General features: G+C 40.0%; 1 protein-coding gene across 1 annotated transcript in view; it reads left to right on the top strand.

The window, feature by feature from the left end:
* Nucleotides 1–12,638, top strand: part of IPO11 (importin 11) — a 677,548-nt gene that overhangs the window by 496,786 nt on the left and 168,124 nt on the right. Inside the window, 1 exon segment of the mRNA XM_073623616.1 lies at nucleotides 7,821–7,916. Coding sequence (XP_073479717.1) covers nucleotides 7,821–7,916 — 96 coding nt within the window.

Here is a 12,638-nt window from a genome sequence, read left to right as displayed (position 1 = left end):
GAGTCCGCGAACCCGGAAGGAAGACCTGGTAAAGATGGAAGCCCTGTCAGCGGTGACAGCGCCCCGCTGGAGGGCTTCATTTCAAGGCAAGTCTCTCATATTGTGCTAGTATGTGGTACATACTAGCATATTATGATATTGCCTTGCAGAGGGGGAAACTTTTTTTAAGAGTTTACTACCACTTTAAGTTTCCTTCAGCAAAAATAAAGGCAAAACAGTTCATAGTCCAGGTAAAATTAACACCACAAAATGGCTCACTGTCAGTATCTCGGTCCCACACTTGGGTTTATAGTTCCTGTCTGTTTCAGGGTATAAGACGAGCCTCGGGAGCAAAACAGAATTTGTCGCCACACACCCCACACTTTCTCACAGCTGTGGACTACTGCGCTGCTCCTCATAGATAGGCGCTGACTCCTTCCTGACGCTTGTCAAACCTCCCTTGCGGGTGGGTTATTCCATGCAATCAGGATTTAGAGGCTCTTTTCCACTCAAAGTTTCTCCAGACCTCGGAATTCTGTGTCCCAAATGAGGACTCACCAATCCGGAGAGTACTGTAAATCAGTCCTCTAGGTCTGGACTACCCTGGAACCCCTTGTGCTGCCTGGATGAGAAACCCTGAGTAATAAAAATGTCTCCCAAACTCTCCCAAAAAGGGACCACAACCCAAATAGAAAGGAAATATATCTTCCGTCCAGGGCCCATCCCTGGTGTCCTGTACAGTTTGGAGATAAATATGGTATAAAAACTTTTTTGGTATACGGTAGTCTGGAGTGCCCCCAAACTTCTACTAACAGTACGTTTTTAAAGCTTTGCCCAGTCAAAATGGCCATGCATTTAGTTGGATTGGAGACTTGGATGCTGCTTACAGGGGTTGTAAAGGTTTGTGTTTTTTCACCTTAATGCATCCTATGGCACAGAGGGCGGCACAGTGGTGTAGTGGATATCACTTTTGCCTAGCGGTAAGAAGGGTTGCTGGTTCAAATCTTAACCACAACACTTCCTGCCTAAAGTTTGCATGTTCTCCCTGTGCCTGCGTGGGTTTCCTCTGGGTACTCCGGTTTCCTCCCACACTCCAAAGACATGCTGGTAGGTTAATTGGATCCTGTCTAAATTGTCCCTAGTATGAATGAATGTGAGTTAGGGACCTTAGAGTGAAGGCTCCTTGAGGGTAGGAACCGATGTGAATGTACAATGTATATGTAAAGCTCTGCGTAAATTGACAGCGCTATATAAGTACGTGAAATAAAAATAAAAAAATTACCGGTACAAATGTTTAGGCATTCTCATGTTAATCTCTTTTGTTTGTATTGGTATGACACAAAAAAGTGGAGAAACAAAAAGCCAAATCTGACACATTCCACTCAAAACTCCAAAAACAGACTGAACAAAATTATTGGCACCCTTAAATGAATTTGGTAGTTCACCCCTTTCAAAAAATAACTGAAATGAATGGCTTCCTGTAACCATCAATGAGTTTCTTATACCACACTGTTGGAATTTTGGACCACTCTTCTTTCACCAACTGCTCCAGGTCTCTCAGATTGAAAGGGTTCCTTTTCCCAACTGCTGTTTTGAGATCTCTCCACAGGTGCATTATGGGATTTAGATCTGGACTCATTGCTGGCCAGTTCAGTACTCTCCAGCGATTTGTCTTAAACCATTTCTGGGTGCTTTTTGATATTTGCTTTGGGTCATTGTCCTGCTGTAAGACCCATGACCTCTAATGGAGACCCGACTTTCTGGCACTGGGCCCTGCATTGCACCCCAGAATTCTTTGCTAGTCTTCAGATTTCATAATGCCTTGCACACGGTCAAGACATCCAGTGCCTGAAGCAACAAAGCAACCCCAAAACATCAGTGAACCTCCACCGTGTTTCACTGTAGGGACTGTATTCTTTTCTTTAAAGGCCTCATTTATTTTTATTTTTCTGAAAACAGAATGATGGGCTTCACCAAAAAGCTGTAATTTAGTTTCGTCTGTCCACAGCACATTCACCCAAAGGGATTTTGGCTTCCTCAGGTAAGTTTTGTCAAGCTCCAATCTGGCTTTTTTATGTTACTGTGTCAGCAGTGGGGTCCTCCTTGGTCTCATAACATAGCGTCCCTTTTCATTCAGATGGCGACGTATAGTGCAAGCTGACACAGTTGTACCTTGTGCTTAAAGGTCAGCTTGAATTTGTCTAGAAGTTGATCGAGGTTCTTTATCCACCATTCGAACTATCCTTCGTTGCAATCTTTGATCAATTTTTACCTTTCGTCCACATCCAGGGAGATTAGCTACAGTGCAATGGGCTGTAAACTTCTTGACAATGTTGGGTACAGTGAACACAGGAACATTAAGATCTCTTGAGATGGACTTGTAAACTTGAGATCATCCATGCTTTTCCACAATTTTTGTTCTCAAATCCTCAGACAATTATTTGCTGCTCTTTCTCTTCTCCATGTGGCACACAGAGACACACAACAGAGTACATTTTTCACCATTTTAACTGGTTGCTGGTATGATTTCTATATTGTCAGCACCTGTTAATTGATACAGGTGAGTGTAATTACAAATTACGGGAGAATCACAAACTTGGAATGCAATGATTTCTTACAATTTTGAGAAGGTGCCAATAATTTTTTCAGGTCCATTTTTGGAGTTTTGAGTGGAATGTGTCAGATTTGGCTCTTTGTTTCTCCACTTTTTTGAGTCCAATACAAACAAACAAACAATACAAATACCAATACAAACAAAATAAACATTTGTAATTGCAACAATTTTCTGGGTAAAGTGGTGCTTTATCTGACAGAAGTGCAGAGGTTCCAATATTTTTGGCCATGACTGTAATTAGAATTAGGCTTTTCTTCCACTTTAAAGCTGCAATCCAGGCAGATATTATAGGCACAAATTGATGAAGCGAGGTATTCTTTAATACATCATTAAAGTGCAGGACCCTGCATTCACTGTATCTGGTCTCCCACAGTACACAGAACATGGAAATGCTATTAATTAGTAAATATAGACTGCTAAATACCTTTTCTCATGAGCAGTATATAGCAGTCTTGTGATTGTTATCAGTGTCCAGCCGAGCATTGGTTAAAACTAGTAGCAGGAGTTTTCATTCTCCCATGAATGTCCTATAAGGATGCCGGACCCCTGACCCTCTGTCTGGACAATTCTGATTGGCCCTGTGTTGAACAAATGCACTCTCCCAAGAAAAAGAAAACTCTCTAGGAATACACACCAAACTGAGCATATGCAGAGTGACTCTACTAACTCTGTCTTATCCGGAGAGTGCATATCATTGCTTTCATTCTGTTCATTTACTGACCAATCAGCAAGCTGGGTGTAGAGAGAAGACACCACTGTATTCCTTAAACATTCTATAACAAACACAAAAGTGGTGTCATCCTCCTGCCTGTGCTGTCTAGCAAGGATGTATAAATCTCAGGACTGGATGAACAAATATATACATCTGACAGGTAAAACAGCTTTTATATATATCTATATATATAGATATATATCTAGCTATATATAGATATATATATATAGCTAGATATATATCTATATATAGATAGATATATATCTAGCTATATATATATATCTATGTATATAGATAGATAGATATATATATATTTCATATTACATGCATTTTATCTGTGTATTTAGCTTATTGCCTGGAGTTCATCTTTAACCAGTCACATGGCAGGGAAGCTGAAAAGCAGAGAGATAAACACTTAACCACAGAGGAAAGTGAGGAGGTTTTATAGAAAATGATCAACTCCATTACCTGTGGCATATCTGTCACTGTCCATCTGTCAGTGGTCGAAGTAAGAACAGCCTCCAGATTTGCTGGCAGACTTTCGCAGCATATTCCGTGATCAAGAAAAGGTCTTTTAAGGACCCATTTCTGTTTTTTAAAAAAAGTGCATATTTAGTGGGAACTATACAGGCTTAAGTTTAGTTTTGTTTATTTTTATTTTTGTATGTATACGTTTTTAAGTCTCGCCTTTAAAAAAAAAAAATGTTCCCTGCAAAAGAAGAAAAGTGTTTAAACCACTTCCCGACCAGACATGTACCTGGTACGACACTGGACTTCAAGCGGTTGAAACGTTTTTAGAGTCGGCCCTCTTCTTGTACAACCAGTGGGAAGAGATGTCCCTCCCCTTTCGCCACCTCCCGCAGCTTTGCCAGGATCCCCCATCCCACCAGGAGTCCCAATCGACCAGCCGGTGCTTTCGCCTGGTAATATGAGAGCCAAACAAAGAGTGGCTTGTCATTGTTCAGCCATTGGCTATAGTAAACCGGAAGCGATGACCTGACATTACTTCCAGTTTACCCAGATGTAAACGGCTCCATTTTCAAAATTCAAAAGCATTCAAACACACTGATGTTGGTGTAATCAAATGCTTTTAAGGGAAGAGGAAGAATTTGGGGTCTTATAGAACCCAGATCCCTCCATAAAGATTACCTGTCACATGCCTATTGCTGTCACAAAGAATGTTTACATTCCTTGTGACAGCAATAAAAGTGATAAAAAAAAAAAAATGTAAGCGACAGTGTAAAAAAAAAAAAAAAATAAAATCAAAGTGCCCTCGTCCCCCTCTGCTCACGCGCAAAGGTGAACGCATGCGTTGGTCCCCCACACACACAAACAGCGATTGCACCACAGGTGCATTTTTTTAGTTTAGTGTTGGCTTTATACTATGTTTCACATAAATGGCACCTGTATAGTGTGTAACCTGGTATAATTATTTTCCAGGAATTGAAATCCCTTAACCATGACTCTTTAATTGCAACAAATTCCAAGTTATCCCTAGACAAAAGATCTATGCCTCCAAAGCATGTTGCCTAAACTACAAATAGTGCATATGATGTGACAAACACTGCTACCCACTGTTGAATTTTTAGTACCCAATCAAGGCTTTTCAGGTAAAACCAAGGCTTCCCTCAGTCTAAAGGATAGAAAATGAATTATATACTTGTTTCAGGTCAGTGACTAGAAGCACTGAACCAGCAGGGCCAACAGAGCAGCCAGGAAACATTTACAGGAGAGGTCCGCATTGACAGGCTTCATATTTCTCTCATTTCTGGTTTCCTTTAAACAATACAAAATATGCATTCTAGATAAAGACTGCATCATTGAAAATGCTGGTACAAAACTCCCCATGTGCTTTATATGTAGTTTAAATCTATGTAAGTGTAAACTGAATGTCCTTTGCGTTCAGATGCTTTTCTCACCTTTTATTGACTTACGTACATTTCCAGACAATTTTAATTTAGTAAATTACAGTAGGGCCACTACAGACACCAAAGGCATCCTTTTATAAAGTTTCTGATTAACAAAACCGTTGTTTTGGATAAGTTCACCTTTAAAAAGAATTAAATAAATGCACATTTTTTTTGCAGGTAAAAAAAAATGTTTATTTACTATTTTTTTTTTTGTAAGAGCCTGGAAAGCATTGAACATGCAATCAACAGATTGCAGGTGCAGGGCTCCTGCAGACTGTCAGTGAAGCTGTCTGCTCGTACTTCATATTTGCAGGCAGTTAAACAATGACAGGAAGAATCGATGAACTACCTAGATCGCTCAACAGCGCCCTGGTAGTTCATTGAGAACTACAAGCCATCAGTCTCAAAGTCTGTCAGTACTTGTAGTTCAATCTGTGAATGAATGCGCTCTTTTCAAAAAGTGAAATCAGATGCGGGCAGATGTTGGAAATTATCTTTTGGTACAGTAATCATCAAATTACATTTTTTTTTTTAAATATATACAGTATCTCACAAATGTGAGTACACCCCTCACATTTTTGTAAATATTTTATTATATCGTTTCATGTGACAACACTGAAGAATTTACACTTTGCTACAATGTAAAGTAGTGAGTGTACAGCTTGTATAGCAGTGTACATTTGCTGTCCCCTCAAAATAACCCAACACACAGCCATTAATTTCTAAACTGATGGCAACAAAAGTGAGTACACCCCTAAGGTAAAATGTTAAAATTGGGCCCAACTGGCCATTTTCCCTCCCCGGTGTCATGTGATTCGTTAGTGTTACAAGGTCACAGGTGTGAATGGGGAGCAGGTGTGTTAATATTGGTGTTATCACTCTCACTCTCTTATACTGGCCACTGGAAGTTAAACATGGCACCTCATGGCAAAGAACTCTCTGAGGATCTGAAAAAAAAAAGAATTGTTGCTCTACATCAGGGATATGCAATTAGCGGACCTCCAGCTGTTGCAGAACTACAAGTCCCATGAGGCATAGCAAGACTCTGGGTGTCATGCTTGTGGCTGTCAGAGGCATGATGGGACTGATGGGTAGTTTTGCAACAGCTTGAGGTCCGCTAATTGCATATCCCTGCATATCTCTGCTCTACATAAAGATGGCCTAAGAAGATTGCCAAGACCCTGAAACTGAGCTACAGCACGGTGGCCAAGACCATACAGCGGTTTAACAGGACAGGTTCCACTTGGAACAAGCCTTGAAATGGTCGACCAAAGAAGTTGAGTGCACATGCTCAGTGTCATACCCAGAGGTTGTCTTTGGGAAATAATCGTATGAGTGCTGCCAGCATTGCTACAGAGGTTGAAGGGGTGAATTGTCAGCCTGTCAGTGCTCAGACCATTTGCCGCACACTGCATCAAATTGGTCTGCATGGCTGTCGTCCCAGAAGGAAGCCTCTTCTAAAGATGATGCACAAGAAAGCCCGCAAACAGTTTGCTGAAGACAAGTAGACTAAGGACATGGATTACTGGAACCATGGTCTGTGGTCTGATGAGAAACTTATTTGGTTCAGATGGTGTCAAGCACGTGTGGCGGCAACCAGGTGAGGAGTGCAAAGACAAGTGTATCTTGCCTACAGTCAAGCATTGTGGTGGTGGAAGTGTCATGGTCTGGGGTTGTTGCATGCTGGCACTGGGGAGCTACAGTTCATTGAGGGAACTATGAATGCCAACATGTACTGTGATGTACTGAAGCAGACCATGATCCCCTCCCTTTGGAGACTGGGCCGCAGGGCAGTAATCCAACATAACGACCCCAAACACACCTCCAAGATGACCACTGCCTTGCTAAAGAAGCTGAGGGTAAAGGTGATGGACTGGCCAAGCATGTCTCCAGACCTAAACCCTATTGAGCATCTGTGGGGCATCCTCAAACAGAAGGTGGAGGAGCACAATGTCTCTAACATCCACCAGCAACGTGATGTCGTCATGGAGGAGTGGAAGAGGACTCCATTGGCAACCTGTGAAGCTCTGGTGAACTCCATGCCCAAGAGGGTTAAGGCAGTGCTGGAAAATAATGGTGGCCACACAAAATATTGACACTTTGGGCCCAATTTGGACATTTTTTAGGGGTGTACACACTTTTGTTGCCAGTGGTTTAGACATTAATGGCTGTGTGTTGAGTTATTTTGAGGGGGCAGCAAATTTACACTGTTATACAAGCTGTACACTCACTACTTTACATTGTAGCAAAGTGTCATTTCTTCAGTGTTGTCACATGAAAAGATATAATAAAATATTTACAAAAATGTGAGGGGTGTACTCACTTTTGTGAGATACTGTGTGTGTATATATATATATATATATATATATATATATATATATATATACATGTGTGTGTGTGTGTATATATGTATATGTGTATGTGTCTATATATATATATATATATATATATATATATATATATATATATATATATATATATATAACCTATAAACTTTTTTTATTTAGTTTCGTTAACATATAATGTACTTGCAGCATTTTTTTTTTTACATTACTGTCAGTTTCATGGAGTTTGACTATATTACATACCTTTTCTATTTTTACAGTGTTGTTCAAGATAAATTTTGTGCGATCATTAACATTTGTGTGGAAAGTCTACATGATGTAATGACAGAGGATCCAGAGTCAAATACCTACAAAGAGTAAGTGACAAAATATGTTAAATGTTTTCTTTCTAGTATTATTGCTACTGATAATGAAAAAAAAATGGAGACATTAGAAAATAAATTCTTAAAGTTTAATTAAAGGCAAAACTTTTTTTTTTGTTTTAGAATAATGCCCCGTACACACGGTCGGATTTTCCGATGGAAAATGTCCGATCGGATCGTGTTGTCGGAAATTCCGACTGTGTGTGGGCTCCATCGGACATTTTCCATCGGATTTTCCGACACACAAAGTTGGAGAGCAGGAGATAAAATTTTCCGACAACAAAATCCGTTGTCGGAAATTCCGATCGTGTGTACACAAATCCAACGGACAAAGTGCCACGCATGCTCAGAATAAATAAAGAGATGAAAGCTATTGGCCACTGCCCCGTTTATAGTCCCGACGTACATGTTTTACGTCACCGCGTTTAAAATGCTCGGATTTTCTGACAACTTTGTGTGACCGTGTGTATGCAAGACAAGTTTGAGACAACATGCGTCGGAAAAAATCCTAGGATTTTGTTGTCGGAATGTCCAAACAAAGTCCGACCGTGTGTACGGGGCATAAGTGTGCAGAAGGATTAGAACACCTGTCAGTTTTTATTGCTGTCTTTGCCCTTCGTAGAGAGATTCACCCTTTCTATTCGCTTCTTGGTTTCAAGTTTTATTCATTGCTTCTTAAAGTGTATGTTACCGTTAACTTAATATTGAAATTAGGTGTTTGTACTTTTATGTATCTGCTGGAAAATCCAGCCTTTTCTGTTTTTATTTTTACGTTAATGGTGAAATAATTGGTGATTTTTCCAGCCCCCCTTCTATCCTAACTCAAACTGGCCATGCAAAGCACGAAAGTAGTTATAAGCTGGTGTGGTCAGTTTACATAGCTGTGAACCCTGCCTGGAGTTACAGGATGCTGTGCCACTGCACACGCACCTGTATCGTTCTTAGTCAGTTTGCCCACCACGCCCTTCCGTGTTGATTGACAAAGGCTTCTGCTGCAATCAATTTACACAGCAGGGCTGGGCAGGTTTAAAGGAAAACATAGAGGCTGAAATTTTGGAAACATTGAAAAAAATTAATTGTGGAGTAGTTTTAGAAATTGAAAGTCATTTTGTTACACTGGGAAGGTAAAATGCAGCGAAAATAAATGCATTAGGCTTGAAAAAAAAAAATACAGCTTATTTAGTAAATAAACTAAACTTGTAATAATTTATAAGATTCTTGGCAATATGCATTTTCCGTTGACAATGCGGATCCAGAAGCATATTTTGCAAACTTGATCAATTTTCTCCTAAATATTAATTTATCTGCCATTTTATCTGTAAATGAAGGTATTGCATATTTTGGGAGGCTATGGTTTGTAACACTTCCTTACTTGAAGATGTTGCTGGTGAAGAAACACTGTGATGATCCAGAAGCAGCAGAAAGAGTGTTTCTGGAAAAAAAAACTATGGAGGGAGAAGCTACTCACACATTCATTCTGGTCCTCATCATTTAATTCCATAATATATTTTTAGTGTCTTTAGGGCACCTCTGGTATGCAAGGATGTGTTGTAGCATTTGAAAAATAATATTTCCTCTCATAATATTTGCAAATTGCAGCTTTGCTCTCAGCAGAATTTGCACTGTCAAAACGTTTCCATGCGCATTTATACTTTGATATAATTTTTGTAGAGTGCACAACTATTGTACGTAACACGTAATATATTGCCGATTTATTTAAGTTAGATTTGTTTTGAACTTTCCTCCTGCTAGTTTGAGGTCACGCCCCAGTATTGTTGATCTTAGTTTCATATTGAAAATACTGCCCTCCTGAACCTTATTCACCCCCTTGATGTATTAAAAAGGTTTTAGTCATGTCTTCCCTTTCCCATCCTTCCTCAAGACTGTATATATTAAGTTCCTTCAATCTCTCCTATGTTTTATCACATTGAACACATTTCCCCATTTTTCTTGCCCTTCTCTGGGCTTCTTCTGTCTAATCAATATCTTTTTTTTTTTTTTAACCACTTGCTTACTGGGCACTTATACCCCCTTCCCTCTTAGGCCAATTTTTAGCTTTCGGCACTGTTGCACTTTGAATGACAATTGCGCAGTCAAGCAGCACTGTACACAAACAACATTTTATTATCATTTTTTTCAAATGGAACTTTCTTTTGGTGATATTTAATCACTAGTGGGTTTTTTATTTTTTGTTAAAGAAGCTAAAAAAGACCAAAAATTTTGACAAAAAACAAACATTTTTCATAGTTTGTTATAAAATTTTGCAAACAGGTAATTTTTTCTCCTTCACTGATGGACACTGATAAGGCAGCACTGATGGGTACTGATAAGGAGGCACTGATCGGTGGCACTGATGAGGAGGCACTGTTGGGCACTGATAGGTAGCACTGATGGATTCTCATAGGCTGCACTGAAGGGCACTGACAGGTGACACTGATAGGCAGCACTGGTGGGCACTAATAGGCAGCACTGATTGGCACTGATTAGCAGCTCCGGTGGGCACAGTTTGGAACCAATGACCCTGTAACAGAAGCAAGTTACCGGCTTAATTCTTTTCTCCTCACGCTGATCATGAGGAGAAAAAAAAGATGGCAACCGGCTTCTGTTTACTTCCTTGATCAGCTGTCATTGGCTGACAGCTCATCACGTGGTAAAGGGCTGCTGTGATTGGCCATTTACCCTGTGCGCATGCCGCAGGGGGAGCGCGAGCAGCGCAATCAAGGGAGGACATCTATTGACGCCCTCCCGGCACTGGAAGCCCACACTGTAGCCATCTTTCGGCTATAGCATGCGCGGAAAGTGATTAAGTGAGGTCTCCAGAACTTGACACCGTATTCGAAATGTGGTCTAACTAAAAATTGCATTTGCTCTCATATAGTTGGGGGTGTTGGGGGATATTTAATTGTAGACCCTATTTAATGACAGTAGAACAATAAAATACAGAAATAGAACTCTATAACTCTATAAGAACCTTGTTGTATTTACTACACTATAATACAGGACTGAGGATTTTTTTCTATTTTTATCATGAATGACCAGGTATCCAATACAGATTCCCTAGCTCAGTCATGCGTTCAAATTCAGTACAGAGGCTCCGTGAACCATGTAATCAGAGGCTCATGTGTGCAGCATTTTATCTGACAATGTTACCTAGCCAACCTACAAGTAATAAACATGTCTCCAAAAATAAAACCAGGCTCTTCAAATGTATGGAGAATATTCCAGTTCTGCCTGCTTGAAGGACAGTCTGAGTTTGTCATTTAAGTGCTAGCTGATCTCAGTACTGTAAATGTATATGTGTTGTATGATGTTGCTGTGCTGCTCATAGGCAAGGTAAAATAGAAATGCTGTAAGCGTAATTTAGAAAATTATTAAGTATTAAACACAAAACAAATATTTAATATATTGCAGTTTATCAATCCCTAAGGCTCCGTTCACATCTAGGCGTATGGGGGGGGGTGACAACCACGGTAAAAATGCGCAAATAGAAGTGTGGGACGCCCACCACCCAAAAGAAGCTCCTGTATTTCTTTTGGACGACAGGCATCCGTGATTCTTTTCGCATGTTTTTTCAGTGATTGCCGCCCAACGAATCACATGAAAATCACGCCGCGTTTGGGGTGCTGTTGAAATTGACGGGCAATGCATCAGGAATGCACGGGCGTCCCGCCATTTGCTGCTATTGTGAATCGTGGCAATTCAGAACCCAGAGATTTGAACGGAGCTTTAATGTTATGTATGCCCGAGTTTTTAATTTTTTTTCTGGCCTGGTGATCTGGCCAATAACACACTTCTTGTCTTAGGGTGTCTACAGTCTGGATGAAGGAGCAATGGAGACACAATTGAAGAGCTGCATTGTGAATGTAGCACTAGCAGATTTAGGACTCATGCACACAGGGTGCTTTGGAAACTCTCCTAAAAGCCTTTCCTGCTGGCAGCAGCACTTTGGCAGAAAATACACCTGATGCTTGTAAAAGTGTGTAAAGCATTTAGGTGCCAAACGCTTGGATGTTAATTCATTTCATTGGCCAGAATAGTAATTTATTCTGGCCATTGAAATGAATTAATGCTGAAGTGCTAAATGCACCTAGCCTTAATAAGCTTACCAAGCTTTAACAAGCATCAAGCATGTTTTCTACCATAACTCTGCTGCTCTTGGACACACTGGCAGTAAGTCTTTTTTTTCACTTCAGCCCCAGAAGGATTTGCCCCCTTCCTGACCAGGCCATTTGTTGCGATACGGCACTGCGTCGCTTTAACTGACAATTGCGCGGTCGTGCGATGTTGTCCTTTTTTCCCCCACAAATAGAGATTTCTTTTGGTGGTGTTTGATAATCTCTGCGGTTTTTATTTTTTTGCACTATAAAAAAAAAGTGACAATTTTGCAAAAAACACAATATTTTGAGGTCCTTTTTTCCTCAGTTTAGGCTGATATGTATTCTTCTACATATTTTTGGTGAAAAAAAAATCTCAATAAGCGTATATTGATTGGTTTGCGCAAAAGTTATAGCGTCTACAAAATAGGGGATAGATTTATGGCATTTTATATATTTATATTTTATTTTTTACTAGTAATGGCGATGATCTGCGATTATTTTATTTATTTTTTTATCGGGACTGCGATATTGCAGCGGACAAATTGGACACTTTTGACACATTTTTGGAACCGTTGACAATTATACAGCGATCAGTGCTATAAAAATGCACTGATTACTC

Source organism: Aquarana catesbeiana, linkage group LG01, assembly GCF_042186555.1.
Source record: "Aquarana catesbeiana isolate 2022-GZ linkage group LG01, ASM4218655v1, whole genome shotgun sequence".
Taxonomy (NCBI): domain Eukaryota; kingdom Metazoa; phylum Chordata; class Amphibia; order Anura; family Ranidae; genus Aquarana; species Aquarana catesbeiana.
The sequence above is the reverse complement of the archived record's forward strand: the minus strand, read 5'-3'. Positions and strand labels throughout refer to the sequence as shown.